This window comes from Erpetoichthys calabaricus, chromosome 6 (genome assembly GCF_900747795.2).
Source record: "Erpetoichthys calabaricus chromosome 6, fErpCal1.3, whole genome shotgun sequence".
Classification (NCBI taxonomy): Eukaryota; Metazoa; Chordata; class Cladistia; order Polypteriformes; family Polypteridae; genus Erpetoichthys; species Erpetoichthys calabaricus.
This window is the reverse complement of record NC_041399.2, coordinates 126,841,243-126,857,524: the sequence shown is the minus strand read 5'-3', so window position 1 is coordinate 126,857,524 and position 16,282 is coordinate 126,841,243. Positions and strand designations below refer to the sequence as shown.

Genomic DNA, 16,282 nt, shown 5'->3' with positions numbered 1-16,282 from the left:
CAAGCCTGTATTTCCACATGCTATCCTTTTTTTAAACTGTACTGAAGATATTCATCTTCACTCTGATCTTTGTCATCATTCATGCATTGCACCTTCTGCCTTTGTAGTCCTTTTCTAAATTTCACCATAACAACCTGGTTTTGTGTAAACTTAACATACTTCAGTATTTTATCTTTTCACGTTCACTCCCTTCATATCCCATTTTACCCCAGTTATAAATATTAAAATATTTTTTTTACATATGTAATAACACATTATCAAAACCATTAGATTCCATTCAGGGTCATTTGGGTGTCTTATCCTGAAAACACTGGACATACGGCATAAAATAGCCCCTGGACAAAACACTGATCATGCACACAACTGTACATATTCTTATAGGGGGTCTTTAGGAATCACTGAGTACAGCTCAAAAATCAGGGTCTTGGATCTGTGAGGCTATACAGCACTAACCAATCAATCACTGTGCCACTCTATACCTTGAACAGTTATAGTAAAATCAGGCATTTTTGCCTATAGCTCTTTTTACTGTCTGATGAATGTACAATAGTTTGGAATGATGTTCACTAAATAAAATTAAAGTAGTTTGTTTATTTGGATATTCATCCTTGGTTACTGAGACCATTCTTTTTCTGTGTACATAGGACTTTTCTTATGTTTTTTCCTTTGAAAGAAGCCAAAGTAACTCAAAGCTGTTCTCTGTGGTAGAGGTAAGTTATGGGTATATAAAAATGAATTTATGGTACATGTTCTCAATTAAACATTTCTTCTGCTCTTGTATTTAAAGAATGTCTCTCTTACCTGTCTTATGTACTAACATTTTTAAAAAAAAACTAGAAATAAAATCATTACCAGTACATTCTCCATTAGTAGCCAAGGCAGAAAAACAATAAAATCTAATGAAAAAAATGTTTGCTGTTTTACAATTAATTTAATAAATGACAGCAAAAACTCCAAGTCACTGTCACGCTGAAAGCAGAGCGAGCAGAAGCACGGAGCAAGAGCAGCGAGCAGAAGCACGGAGCAGCGGCGTCTCCCACAGGCACGTTGCCCTTCACAAACACCTAAGCAAGTTCTTCTGAAGTAAAGCCGGCAGCTGACCAGTAGAAATAACCGGCAGTGAGAAACTAAAGTCAGTCTCTCAGCGGGTGGTGGAAACTTAAAGCCGACAGTCTCTAAGTGATTCAGGTGAACGCGGAAAGCACTTAATTTACTTCAAAAAACAGAGAAGATGACATCACCACTAAACGTAAGTTCCATCTGCACTCTGCCCGTTGAGGGCACGTTTATATGTTGTGTGTCCTGCAGCATGTACAGTTCAGGTTTTCCGGCCGACAGTGTAGACAGCTTCACCTGCCAAAAGTGTTTAGTTAATTTAGAGTTGGTCGGGAAAATACGCGAATTGGAGGACCGCGTTAGGAATCTGATAGCGATTAGGCAAACCGAAAATTGGATCGACTCGGTTTGTTTAGACAATTCGGCTACATCTGATTCGGCTTCAGTCTCTCCAGGCCCCACTGTAGTCAGTGCGCGGCCGAAGTCAGCAGCACCAATTCAGCCACGGGGCGAGTGGTTAACAGTAAGACGGGGATCTAAGAATCCAAAATGTAGTCCCCGGCACCCAGGTCACCAATTCGGACCCAGAACAGATTCTCAGCACTCCGCAGCGCACCTGTGGAAACTGAGAACAAGAAAGTGCTCATAATTGGCGATTCCATAGTGTGGAATGTTAGAATTCCAAACTATGTTAAACCAGCAGTTCATGTTAAGTGCCTCGCAGGGGCCAAGATTTCTGGCATAGAGGCCGCATTGGACCGTGTCGCAGACGATGAAGTATCTACCTTATTGCTGCATGTCGGCACTAATGATATTTATTCACAGCAATCTGAGGTATTAAAGAGGAACTTCATCTCTCTTTGCATCAAAGCTAAAAGAAAAAGTCGGAATTTAGTTGTATCTGGCCCCTTACCAAGATTATATAGAGGGGATGTGATTTATAGCAGATTGCATTCCCTTCACTGCTGGCTAGAAACCTGGTGTGCATATAAAAGCATAGCATTTGTGAACAATTGGGATGATTTTTGGGAAAGGCCTGGATTTTTCAGAAGAGATGGTCTTCATCCTAACTGGAGGGGATCTTATGTATTATCCCAAAATATGGCAGCAAAACTGCCTGGCTGACTGATTAGAGCACCATCAAGGCCGCAGTCATGTGATCTTCAATCACAGCCTGTTGTTTATCCCACCTGTTACTTTCCTGAAGCTGTTACCCATAATCCTTGTCTTGGGGCATCCAGTAAATTTAGTCTTGATACAAACCTTAAATTAATTGATAACCAAAAAAATAAGGTGTATAATTAGACCAAGGGATAAAACCAGACCCTCCACCAGGGGCATCTGTAATAGAAATTTACTTCAAATTAAAACAAAAAGTATATCACCAATTCAGAAAGAAGCATACAGTTTTAAATGCTGCTTATTGAACATTAGCTCTCTTGGCACTAAAGCTGTTTTGGTAAATGATATTATATTAAGTACAAAATCTGATCTGTGTCTTCTCGCCGAAACCTGGCTTAGTAAATGTGACACTGTACCCCTAGCTGAGGCGTCACCAGATGGATACTCGTTCCTTCATAAGTCTAGAGATTCAGGTTGAGGAGGAGGCCTTGGAATAATTCATTGTAACAAAATGCAAATCACTTCTAAAAATTTAGGCAACTTTACATCCTTTGAAGCATTCATTTTAAATATTAAAACAGATTCCAACACAATTATAGTGCTAGTCTACAGACCACCCGGCCCATATTCATTGTTCATGTCTGAATTTAGCAACCTTTTATCTGACTTGGCTATAAATTATGATCACGTAGTACTGATGGGAGATTTTAATGTACACATGGATGTGGAAACTGACACTTTTAGCAAATGTTTTACTTATTTGTTAAATTCAGTAGGATTTTGTCAGAATGTCAAAGGTCCAACTCATAATCATAACCACACATTAGATTTAATTATAACTTACAAAGTTGAAATTCAAAATTTAATTATTACTCCATGAAATGAAGTTATTTCCGATCACTACTTAATTACATTTGATTTAGTCCTGCCCTTGCCAGCGCACTCACAGATTAAAACAAAGACAGTGCGACATCTAGATTGTAATTCTGCTTCAAAATTTATAGATACTTTGAGTAAGTCGAGTGTAATTGTGGAAAACCATTTACATCAGTTAACATCAAATGTAAACACGGAACACAATTTAAATGAGCTAACATCACATTATAATGTGACCTTGAGAGATGCTTTGGACACAGTGGCTCCCCTTAAAACAAAAGTGATCAAAGCACATAGAAACTCTCCCTGGTTTAATGAAAACACTCGAGCTCTTAAATTAGAGTGTCGAAAACTGGAGCGCAGATGGAGAACAACAAAGCTACATGTCTTTCAAATTGCATGGACAGAGAGTGTTAATAAATATAAAAAAGCCCTCTTTAAAGCTCGGTCAGAATATTATTCTACATTAATAGATAGCAATAATAAAAATCCTCGGGTACTGTTTAGAACAGTGGCTAAATTAACAAATGGAAATTCAGATCAACAGTGCAAAATACCAACAGATATTAGCAGTACAGACTTTATGAACTTCTTCAATGAGAAAATTAAAAATATAAGATCCCAGATCTCTGCATCACAGTACAAACCAAATACTAGCTTAGTAGACCCTGTCTCACATTGCACTCAGCACTTTAGTAATTTTAATCCTGTAACTGAGCAGGAAGTCTTAAGTTTAATTTCTAAAATGAAGCCCAGTACTTGTTCCCTAGATCCAGTGCCAACAAAACTAGTAAAAAGTGCAATGGATGTTCTTGCAGCGCCTATCCTAAACATTATCAATAGTTCATTATTGCATGGCACAGTACTTGATACACTAAAAGTGTCAGTCATTAAACCATTACTTAAAAAGTCAGACCTTGACCCACATATACTAAATAATTATAGGCCTATTTCAAATTTACCGTTTCTCTCTAAAATACTAGAAAAAGTAGTCACCAGTCAGCTTCAGACACACCTTACGCATTACAATTTATTTGAGAAATTCCAGTCTGGTTTTCTCACTGGTCATAGTACAGAAATGGCACTAACACAGGTTGTAAACGACATTCTGATATCCTCTGATGAAGGAAACTCCACTATAATTACGTTGTTGGACTTAAGTGCAGCGTTTGACACCATCGACCATTCTATTTTACTGCACAGGCTAGAAAATTATGTTGGGCTTACAGGCACCGTTCTCGCTTGGTTTAGTTCTTACTTATCAAATCGATTCCAATATGTACAGAAATGTGCTGACAGTACTCCATCATTATACACAGAAGTTCAATATGGTGTCCCGCAGGGCTCAGTACTGGGACCTTTACTGTTTTCACTGTACATGCTTCCACTGGGATCTCTCATTAGGAAACATAATGTTAATTTTCACTCATATGCAGATGACACCCAGTTATACCTTTCATTTAAATCAAATAAAGTTTCTCCAATGTTGTCTTTAATTAGGTGTGTTAGCGAATTAAAGGAGTGGATGAATGAGAACTACTTGTCTTTAAATACAGATAAAACAGAGATGTTAATTGTTGGAGGGAATGATGCTGATAACAACAATATTTTGTCATCATTTAACTCAGTTGGAATCCCAATTAATTTTACTGAATCAGCCCGCAATCTAGGAGTTATCTTTGACTCTAGCATGTCATTTAAAGCGCATATTACAAAGTTGTCCAAAACATGTTTCTTCCATCTTAAAAATGTTAGGAAATTAAGGCGCTTTTTAAATAAACAGGATTCTGAGAAACTAATTCATGCATTTATCTCTAGTAGGATTGACTACTGCAATGCGGTGTTCACTGGATGTTCAAACTGTTCTTTATACAGCCTCCAGTTAATTCAAAATGCAGCTGCAAGAATTATTACAAGAACAAGAAAATACGAACGCATAACTCCAGTTCTTAAATCCTTACACTCGCTCCCGGTTAAGTTTAGGGCAGATTTCAAAATCCTTCTTTTAACATATAAAGCATTAAATGGTCGAGGTCCGGCTTACTTGACTGAACTTCTCATGACTTACAAACCTGAGCGCACATTAAGATCTCAAGATGCCGGTCTGCTTATGATTCCAAGGATTAATAAAATAACAGTGGGAGGTCGAGCTTTTAGTTACAGGGCACCTAAACTGTGGAATGGTCTGCCTGCTACTATAAGAGATGCCCCTTCGGTCTCAGCTTTTAAATCTTGGCTAAAGACTCACTACTTCAGTTTAGCATATCCTGATTAGAGCTGCTGATTAACTGTACAGACTGCATCTCTGTTGTTAGTCATTAGCACTTAAACATAAGTAACATGACAGTTATAATTGTATACTAACCCTCACTTATTCTGTTTTTCTTCTCAGTACTCAAATGTGGCACTTGGTGCCACGGCCCACCTGCCAAGTTATTTTGCCTGCCTAAGGAAAAGTCATCCCAGATGGAGGATCGCAGGAATCGTGGGAAAGAGGGGTCCTTTCATCGGATTGGCTGGCCCAGCACTGTTTCAGCCGTGGAATGGCCAAATGGGGGAGGCAGCTTGAAGGATGAGGTCTCCAGGACTCTACACAAATCCAAATCGTATTATGGGATATATCATCTACTGTTAAATTCTGCTCTGTACTTGTAAAATTTATATTTTTTATTTCTTACTATATTGAGGAATTGTTCTGTTCTGTGTACTGCATTGTATTACAATACAATACAATACAGTGTATTTTTGTATAGCCCAAAATCACACAGGAAGTGCCGCAAAGGGCTTTAACAGGCCCTGCCTCTTGACAGCCCCCCAGCCTTGACTCTCTAAGAAGACAAGGAAAAACTCCCAAAAAAACCTTGTAGGGAAAAAATGGAAGAAACCTTGGGAAAGGCAGTTCAAAGAGAGACCCCTTCCAGGTAGGTTGGGCGTGCAGTGGGTGTCAAAAGAAGGGGGTCAATACAATGCATGCCCCACCTACCTGGAAGGGGTCTCTCTTTGAACTGCCTTTCCCAAGGTTTCTTCCATTTTTTCCCTACAAGGTTTTTTTGGGAGTTTTTCCTTGTCTTCTTAGAGAGTCAAGGCTGGGGGGCTGTCAAGAGGCAGGGCCTGTTAAAGCCCTTTGCGGCACTTCCTGTGTGATTTTGGGCTATACAAAAATACACTGTATTGTATTGTATTGTATATATTTTTTTTAACACTTTTTACATTTTGAGTAAGACAACTGTGCAGTTTGATCAGCTATCCAATTCTATGGGATATCGAAGTGTTTAATGTGTTAATAAAATTTATTTTCGTTCAAACTGTGGTAAAAAAAAATCACCATTAGAAGTCTGCCTGTCTTTACTGGAACTAACTAAAAATGAATTTCTAGATATTAACCTGACATTAACATCCCAGCAAACTTATTATGCTGTGAATGTAGTATACTTTTGAGAAACAGTCAACAAAAAATACAGTAAACTCTTGTCACTGATGATATTTTTGCCTTTCAATAAAAAACGGATCCAAAGTGACTTAATATAACACCATCTTTCTTGCATCAGAAAAAATATTTTGTTATTGGTCATATTAGCAATTTTATGTAATTGCTAACTATTTAAAAATAATGATAAAAATAATAACCAAAATGATCTAGCCACTTACTGTATATGCCAGATATTTAGTGCTATAAAGTGTAAACTATGTGCATTTTAGTAAGCTATAACCGTCTTACTAACTTTATTGACTTCAAAAAATGTTGATAAAACAAGGAAAACATTCTATATTAAACCTTTGTCATGGATATTCAAAGTATATTTGTAAATTACTAGGGCTATAATGTACCTTTGCTGTGGTGTATGTCCTTGACCGGAAACCAGTATCAATGCAAATTGCATACAGCTGCTTGTCTGAAGGGTTGTTATCTTGCAGGTATACTGGAGCACGTTTCTTTTCGTTTTGGATGTCAAACCGTTTGCAGAGGAAAGCAAGGGGTATGTAAAAGATCAGAGTAAGAAATATCACAATGCATGGAACCAAGTTATCTGTATGGCTGGAAAAAGAAAAAAAAAATACACAAAAAATTAAAACAGAATGCAGTATTACAAATATGTACTGTATCTAATCATATTTTTTGACTTCTAATGTAAAAGCCTGCAGTAAAACTTTTTAGGCTTCCATAAAAATATAAGAAATGTTTTGCTGAAAGCTGAGAATTTCTGATAGCCACATTATTTTAAATTAAATGTAAAGAAAGAGTAGCACTATATTTATCAAAGTATTTAGTATATTCAGTGCATTGCTGGAAAAAGGAGATCGTAATTACTAATGTAAATTCACTGCAAAGATTTTAGACAGGTTTTTATTTCGTGGTGAAGAAGATTTGAAAATACTGTTAAGCAGTTCTTAGTCATGCATATGCTGCAACCTATCCCTCAGGATCTTGGCACAGAATCTTTTAATGGCTCATTATCAAAGACAAAACATCCATCTACAAAGCAAGGCATTATAAATGAATAGGGTCCTTGTTAAGTACAGAATATTTATACTATCCTGTTAATTTTTCAATATTTTTAACTTACCATATTTGTAAATACGTAAACTATCTTATACATAGATTGTTGTGCATAGAATACAAAATAAGCATTTTTCATTCTTACTAATGCTTAAATTGATTTAATATTTTTGAAAGAAAGATATTGTTTAATATTAACTCATCAATGTAAAAATGCAATAGCCTTAATAAGTATTATTTAAAACATTATTAAAACTTCAGAAATGCTGTTATTTATAGGTTCACAATTCTATATAACCCTTCATGATTTTTTTTTTCTTTCTGGCACACCGATAATTTACCCTCATATTTGACAAATTCAAATTAGGACCATTGTATTAGGTTTTCTTTTCAGCTGCCAAATGTGCAAATGTACTCAGCCTTTCAATTTCATGCAATATCATGTTTTTCATTCAACAAGGAACTTTCTACAGTACTTATATGTAATTTAACATTTGTTTACAGATCAAAGAAGTAAAACAGACTTTTCAGACTGTGGTGCCTGCTTGTTTTTTTTTAGTCTACTCTCATGGCCAAATCAGATGTGACAAAATAGCAAATACAGTGTCACCAAATTTGAAGTACATACTGTATATTATTTTTAAGACTTAAAGGATAATTTGTCTAGAGCACAAAACACATTGAGAGGGTGAAAATCCTCATGAACATGTTGTACAATGCAAAAGAAGCTAATCCTGAAACTCTGATGTGAGCTTTAGATGTTTTTTGATTCCAAAGCTTCACATTTTCAAAATGAAAATACAGTATGGTTTCAGAAGATGAATGAATGGGTAAATTCCATCACCAAATTGATTTGCAAGTTCACAGTTTCAGAATTTTATAGCAAAAATCAAACTTAAAGGTTGAAAAGAAGAAACAGTGCTATCTGCTATTCAATGATAATAATGTTAGTTAAGATGTTCAGTGTTTCCTATGTTTTTATCTTGTAACCATTAATATAAACACAGTGCACTTTTATCAGCTTCCCACCTTTGAAATGGACTCACATAGATGGATTCAAAACAGTTTCTTGCTTCACGACTTGACATCGAAAAAATTGTTAAATGGTTGCAACTATAAGAGAAAATTATAATAGTGAAAAAAATATTAATTATAGAAATTACCTGAAATTGTTTTATCTTATCATGAAACACACACACACATACATACATACACACACAAACTGCCATTTAGTTTTCCACTCTTAGGAATACCATGTAAAATAAAAAGCACATAATAATAGTAATAATAATTCCTCACACTTATATAGAGCTTTTCTTACTATTCAAAGTGCTTTACATAGTGAGTGGGGAGCCACTTCAACCACCACTAATGTGCAACACCAACCGGGATGAGGCAACGGCAGCCATTTTGGGCTAGAATCCTCACTACACATTAACTGTTAAGCGGTGAAGGGGTTAAAGGTAGTTAGCCAATTAGTCAGAATGACTAGGCCATAGTGGGCAATTTAGCCAGGAAATCAGGATATACCCTACTCTTCACGAAGGAATCCAAGTAGTACCCGGGCTTGAACATGGCAAATATGCCCATAATTAATGCATAATAAATTTTACAAGCCTAGTTGATCATATAAAAAGGGACCTTGATGTGTTCTACAAGAAAGTAATATTTACGGAAAATGCTAGTGCAGTACACCATACTATACCTCTATATCATTACTAAATAACAACGTGTTGGGACAAAACATTTTCAGTACACTGTGTAGTGGCAGTGTCACATAGCTATGGATACAGAATATTAAAGAACCAAAACATAGTCTAGACCGTAGGTACTCCATCTTCCAAAAAGGCTGCATTTTATTTGTAATTATGCTCACACTGACATTTAGTGCTATGCTACCAGCAATGTGGTTGTTCTACTTAGTGGGCAATAGATTTCAACATGTTACTTGAATGAAATAATGTAGGTGGTCAAATAAATTTTATGATGAAAATAGTATGCATGACAGTATGAAGTGTAGCTTCCTTTGAGTAAGAGTAATAGTAAGTCATTAGACCAAATCACATGCATGATAACCTGCAGCACTGTGCCTCTGATAAATAAACTTAAAAGCCAATACGGCACTTGAGTAATATAGTTGAAAAACCATAGATCATTCCTAACGTGACATTTGTTTTGTCAATGGAATCAGGTAAATGAACCCCTGTTTAAAAATTTCAGGAAGATGTTTTCATTAAGTTGAAATGTGGTTTGGGCATAACAGTAAAGATTTTGAACACATAATAGCTTGGATCATTTCTTTTTTACTCATATAAACATGAAAATGTCTGCTTGACACTATCTATATATATAATGCACTAAGCCGCCCCCAGTGCAAGCAAGACAACCATGGAAGCACGCAGGACGGAGCCACGCCCACCAACTCTAAGACCATTGGATACGACAACTCGCAGAGCCACGCCCACCAACTCAGACGCAGCAACTCACAAAACACGGCGTCATTGGATACGATGACAACTCGCAGAACCACGCCCACCAACTCGGACGCAGCAACTCACAATACAGGGCGTCATTCGCATTCATCTCTGCTACACTCCACATACACCTCTGAAGAAGCATGTTTGTCGCGGATGTGAATCGCTGTATGCAGCGTGTAAAACAGTTTGCGAGGAGTATCCCATGGTCTTACAGTTGGTGGGCGGGTCTCTGTTAGTTGCTCTTGTGAGCGGGCACATGACCAGGCAGTGTGTATGCTTCGAGAGCGAGGGTGTACATGACAGCACAATCTAAGAAGAATCATATTTGTCGCGGATGTGTTCATCCCTCTGCGTGCACAGACGAAAGCAATTCAGGTGAGGAGTTGGGGGCGGGCACATGAGCAGCCAGTGCGTACTGAACGATGACTAAGAGATGACTTTTCACCCATCAATACATTGTCCTCACTGGGGCGTCCTTCCCCTCACACCCCATTCCGCCCTCCGTCCGGCCCCGTCCCTCGCACTGGGAGGTGGGGGCGCGGCGGCGGTCCTCCAGTTATCAGTCACAGACAATTGTATGTTGCTCTCTCCAGAGTTCCCTTACAGTCGTATCCTCAAACCCACCCCATAAGAAAAAGCATGTTTGTCGCGGATGTGAATCGCTGTATGCGGCGTGTAGAACAGTTTGCGAGGGGTATCCCATGGTCTTACGGTTGGTGGGCGGGTCTCTGTTAGTTGCTCTTGCGAGCGGGCACATGACCAGGCAGTGAGTATGCTTCGAGAGCGAGGGTGGATGCGACAGCATCATCTAAGAAGAATCCTATTTGTCGCGGATGTGAATCGCTGTATGCAGCGTGGAAAACAGTTTGCAAGGGGTATCCTATGGTTTTAGCAGTGTCTATGCTTCAATGTGAATTACTGTATGCAGCGTGTAAAACGCTGTATTGTATGTTGCCCTCTCCAGAGTTACATCTTTTCATTCTCCTACAGTCATATCCTCAAAACCAAACCCATTTGGACAACTGTGTCTTTCAGGAAGTGTTCACCCATCAATACATAATTATGCGGCGTATGCTACACCGCGGGTTGGCTAGTACCACTATAAAGCTGTTGTAAAGGAGTTTCCTATTCTAACTGTACCTACCTCCAATTTATAAAATGCTTGTAACATCCATAGAGTTTTTAAAAAAAGGAGGTCTGATATCTTGAATGTCTCTGTTATAGTCTGACATATCACATTTGAAAAATAGACACAGTGAATTAATGGTTGGCTATGAATTAACTGTTTAAATGTGTAATAAAATTAATCATCTTTAGAAATTAGGTAAATGCTATTTTGCTTGCTACGTGTATACCTCATTACTAAGTGGCCTCATTACAATTCTGCACAGTTTCTCCAATAAAGAATAATGTGAATTGCTCATCAGGATCAATTAACTGACAGTTTAGCTAAAAAGACTTCTCAATCCACAACCTGTGCCTTTCACTGTTAGAAATAATTCTTGGTATTAAGGTGAACTTTTCATATACAATTACCCTCTAGGCTTGTACACTTGGCAATAAGTGAACAAGATTATTGTTAATCCTACTGCTTTACATTATCATTTTGTTTCTTTACTTAGGAAATAGTTTCACAAAGCATACTGTTTGGTAAACACTTACCTGCAGTTTAGTTTACTTGATGATAAGCTTTGCATAGGCAAACAGCCATCAGTCTTCCATTCCTTAACATTGTCCCAATACAGGCAACTAATCCACTGAATACTAAGATAGTAGCTTACTGCAGAAGCAGTATATTTGTTAGTGGGTTTCCTGTCATAGTTAGCACTTAGAAGTGCAAGGTAATAACTTCCCTTAGCTAAACACAAAAAAAAAGCAGTAAGCTTCAAATAAAAGTAGCAGCAAGATATTCATAATAACGAAATTTGCAACAAAAGAAGCAGAATTTAAGACCTTTCAGGATTACCCATGGTATCTTTCCTTGAAAACCTTATTGAAGCAAGAGCTCACACACTACAAAGAATTTTTAGATAGCCAGCATAAATAATAATTGGAAATAAAGCCCATATGATAACAATATTTGTAGGTCTATCGCCTAAGAATAGAGTAACATATTTCTAGAACATTTTAATATATTTATTAAATTGTTCTTCCATTTTACATTGCTTACAAAATAAACTCCAAAAACAGGATATTCTGTAATTAATATCCTTTTTTCTAAATTATCCCTTAATACACCATATATCCCATCAACTTCACAGTTGAAGTTTCAGGTACTCAACCAGTGGAGGTTACATTCTCCTCTGTGTATGTCTGAGCCACAACAGATGTTCTTGATAATATCATGAGTACATGCAAAAAATTCTAAACTATGATTTTATAAAATGTGAAGAATGGGATTAAGGCTGAACACTTTTCAAAACATCCGGTATAGAACAAAGGTTTATAAAATACTTTTTTTCTGACTGACCATTGAGTAAATCAGGAGATAAAAAAAGCTGAACAGTGTTGCCCTTCCACTTGAAGACTTGCTGAAAGTTGTACAATTGAGGAGTCGGTCTCTCAAACTTTCTGAAAGCAGAAAACACAAATCCAGAATTTATGAGAATGATTAGTTTGTTAAATGAAGAAACAATAATAATAAACATTTTGCAGATATGTTGAAAACTATATTAGAGTAAAAGACGCTCTATAATGTAACTAGAATGTGACCATAAGATCCTTTGGAGATTTTTTTATAATGATGTTTACCACAAAGGACTTGTATTTACTTTGTCTTAACTTCTTTAGACTGTAATTGAAGCCCTTCTACAATTATTACCACAAGAACAATACATCATACTACTTACATGTTGTCATATGTTTTCTATTGCCAACTGACTTGAAAATCATGAAATGCAACTGGTGGCAAGTCCATGTTTTCCTAAACACTGTCACACAGCACACTTCATATTTATAATCCATTGACACCCTTGAAACTTTCTTCCTTAAATCTTCAAGTAAACTACAGCACAAATGCACATTTGATGCTTGGAATATATAATTTTTGTTTCAATAGTCTTGCAGTAAAGTTTCATTTCTTTGTGTAAATTTCCACCCACTTGTTCTTACAGCCTCGAGTTCAGTATGTAATGTGTAAAAATGCATAGGCTAAAAACAAAATGAAGCATCATTTGAGTGGTGTAACTTTGGCTTATAGTAGGAAACCTATAAACTTACCTGAACAAAATCATGATGGGAAATACTCGTTCAGGAGGTCTGGTGAAATTCAGGGTAATTTGAAGATATTCTGTTTGTTTATCTGATGTCACATTAAATTGATGAATGTTCATTTTGTTCTGAAGTAGTGAAAAATTCAATTCACTTGTCTCCTAAAGGTACAGAAAAGGTACAGGTAACATACTTTTGAAACATCTCCAAACTGCATAAAACAAATATGTTTCCCTACAGCCACTTTAGGATCTACACTGATGTAACAAGCACAACATCCTTAGAAACACCGCTACTCTTGCAAAAATGAGTCAGATTTTTCCAACTTGAATTGAACAGGATTTAAATTTAGAGTGTGATATTTGTGTCAGCATTGCGGGCTCCTGATTATCAAGCTGTGGACCCGCCATACCTCAAGCATAAGCAGTTTTATAAAATCACAGATTTTATATAGTGTACACAGTGTATGCATGCTGTGTATGCATGCATGTAGGCTAATACAGTGGAGCACTTTAAAAAAAACTGCTGAAAACACATTACTTTAACATGGCCTTCTCATAACTTCACTGTAATTTAATCCTGATACTCTGTATATCCAATTCATTATAATAACCATTCATGGTGGCTCTAAAATCTGTACTAACCCCTATTCTCTCTTCTGTTTCCTTTTCCGGTGTCCTTTTGGTGGTGGCGCATCTACTCTAAGTACCATTATGTTCCAAAAATGATGGATGGATTAAACACCAGAAGTCTGTATGACCATCAGCATCAAGTGACTCTGTGAGAACCCTAACTACAAAGAGGACTATTTCATTTATGTTAGGTAGAATGCCCAGAGGGGACTGGGCGGTCTCGTGGCCTGGAACCCCTGCAGATTTTATTTTTTTCTCCAGCTTTCTGGAGTGTTTTTTGTTTTTTCTGTCCACCCTGGCCATCGGACCTTACTCCTTTTCTATGTTAACTAATGTTGCCTTATTTTAATTTCTTATTTTGTCTTTTATTTTTCTTTTCTTCATTATGTAAAGCACTTTGAGCTACTTTTTGTATGAAAATGTGCTATATAAATAAATGTTGTTGTTGTTGAGGCCATTAGTTTTATATTTAAAATCTGTCTAAAAAAGCAGTTTCCAGACTGGGTGTTGCAATACCTTGAGGTGCTGAAACATGGCTTGAGAGATTTCATGAAGGTAATGGCATAATTTTTTACCTTCAATAAAAGAATTTATAATTTTTTGTTCATGGTTGCTTAAAGGAAGCAATTTTAAACTACAGCCTCCAAAAGAATGTGGCACCTGAAAACACAGGTCAGGATTCCCTACGTGCTGAAGATGAGGTAATCAAAGAGATAGTGAATTGGGACGAGGTACCTTATAACTTAATGCACATTAAAAAAAACTTAACAATTGCTGGTAACTGATCAAGCATGTTAAATAAAGTCTGTAGCCCAGTGTATTTCAACCATTTTTTAATGATGGCACCTGTAAGTCATTTACTTTATTATGTGGCAAACCTAGTCAATTTCCTGTGTCATCCATTTCCCAATTATACGTCACACAGTGTCGCCAGACTTATGCATTTTATTATGTCTGCACAGAAATTAACTATAGGTAACCCTAAAATAAACAAAACAGACTGATGTGGCTTATGATTTTAACTTTTCAATAAGGTATTTTTGGCTTGACATGATTTGAAGATCTTTATCATATTAGGAGGAATACTGCAGACATTCTCCTCAGTCATTCTTTTTGTCTTATTAGTTTTCTACTTGAAATACAGACAATCCTAATTCACACAGATATGACTTTAAAAACTGTGGTAGAATTACTAGAGCTTTTTTCCCACAATATGAAGTATTTACTCTTCATTTATATCCTCAAGAAGTACTTCTTTATATTTGGATTTAAAACTATCATCATTTCATATTTCAAATAATTTCTGAGAGAATGGCTTGATACTGATGGGTTTCCAATCCCATATTTCTCTATGCATATTCTACAGGATGCAAGTTTGGAAAATAAAACTAAATATTTCTCTTGTACTTAAAGATGCTCAGAAATCAATGGCATGATCTCTTTAATCTCTTTTGAAGAAACATGTGGTAACATACACTATTCAAGTTGATTTGCTTCATTATGCTGAGCCAGAAGCTTTACTTATCTCTCAAAGCGTTGATTTTATCAGTGAAAGACATTTTCAGCTTTTCCTTGCATTTTGGGCTAACTCCATTTAAATTTTCGAAGATATCAACTAAGTATTATATTTGCAATACAAGTAACATCTGCAAGTGACACATACAATTCCTCATCCATCAGTTAAAACCCTTGTGACAAAACTCTTTTTTAGATACCCATTTTGTTTCCTAGTTAAGAAGAAGATTAACAAGCTTTGCCTCAACTTTTTGGAAAACAGATGTGATTTAAGACATCTTTTTATATACAGGCATGAGTTGATTTACGGCCATACGAATTAAGGCCATTCATACTTACAGCCGAGGTCTACATGAAATTAGTAGGGTAATGTAGAAGTTGTGCCCCGCATCAGCTGGTTTTGACAACAGCCATGTCTTTTGTTTATCATTTAATTAGTGCAGCTCTCTCAGCCACAGGATGATGCACTCCACATAGAAGCGGTGGTGGAGCGGCTTAGGTAGCTACTTTTGGCTGTCTGCTTTCCTGTACTAATGCTGCAACCAACAAATGTTTCAATTGGAATTGTGCTGCGTGGCTAATTCTTATGCATTTGGCCTTCACCACCTTTCCCTTACACCTAAAAGGGATGCAGCTGCTGAGACTGGAAGATCAGTTGCAGATGTTGCCATAAGAGGGTGCATGACTGTACTTTATCAGTTTTACAACCGTGTCTAGTACACTTTTCAGCTGCTTGCTGAATGCTCTCCCAGCCAGCATTTCAAGAGGTAGAAAGACAATATTTTATTACAATATCACTGCTTGCTTTCTTCACAAAAAAGAGAAATTCTTTCACTGAACCAACCAGTTCCCACACATGGAGATGGAGCTGTGTAATGTCACTGAAGAGAGAAAAC

The 16,282-nt window shown here is 36.8% G+C and overlaps 1 protein-coding gene across 1 annotated transcript in view; it reads right to left on the bottom strand.

Annotated features, from left to right (window-relative positions):
• The window catches only part of LOC114643494 (polycystic kidney disease protein 1-like 1), a 246,384-nt gene that overhangs the window by 219,054 nt on the left and 11,048 nt on the right, over nt 1–16,282 (bottom strand). The window contains exons 4-8 of the mRNA XM_051928890.1: nt 13,249–13,400; nt 12,500–12,600; nt 11,692–11,887; nt 8,582–8,665; nt 6,883–7,090 (exon numbers count right to left, since the gene is read on the bottom strand). Coding sequence (XP_051784850.1) covers nt 6,883–7,090; nt 8,582–8,665; nt 11,692–11,887; nt 12,500–12,600; nt 13,249–13,400 — 741 coding nt within the window. The remainder of the gene's footprint in view (nt 1–6,882; nt 7,091–8,581; nt 8,666–11,691; nt 11,888–12,499; nt 12,601–13,248; nt 13,401–16,282) is intronic.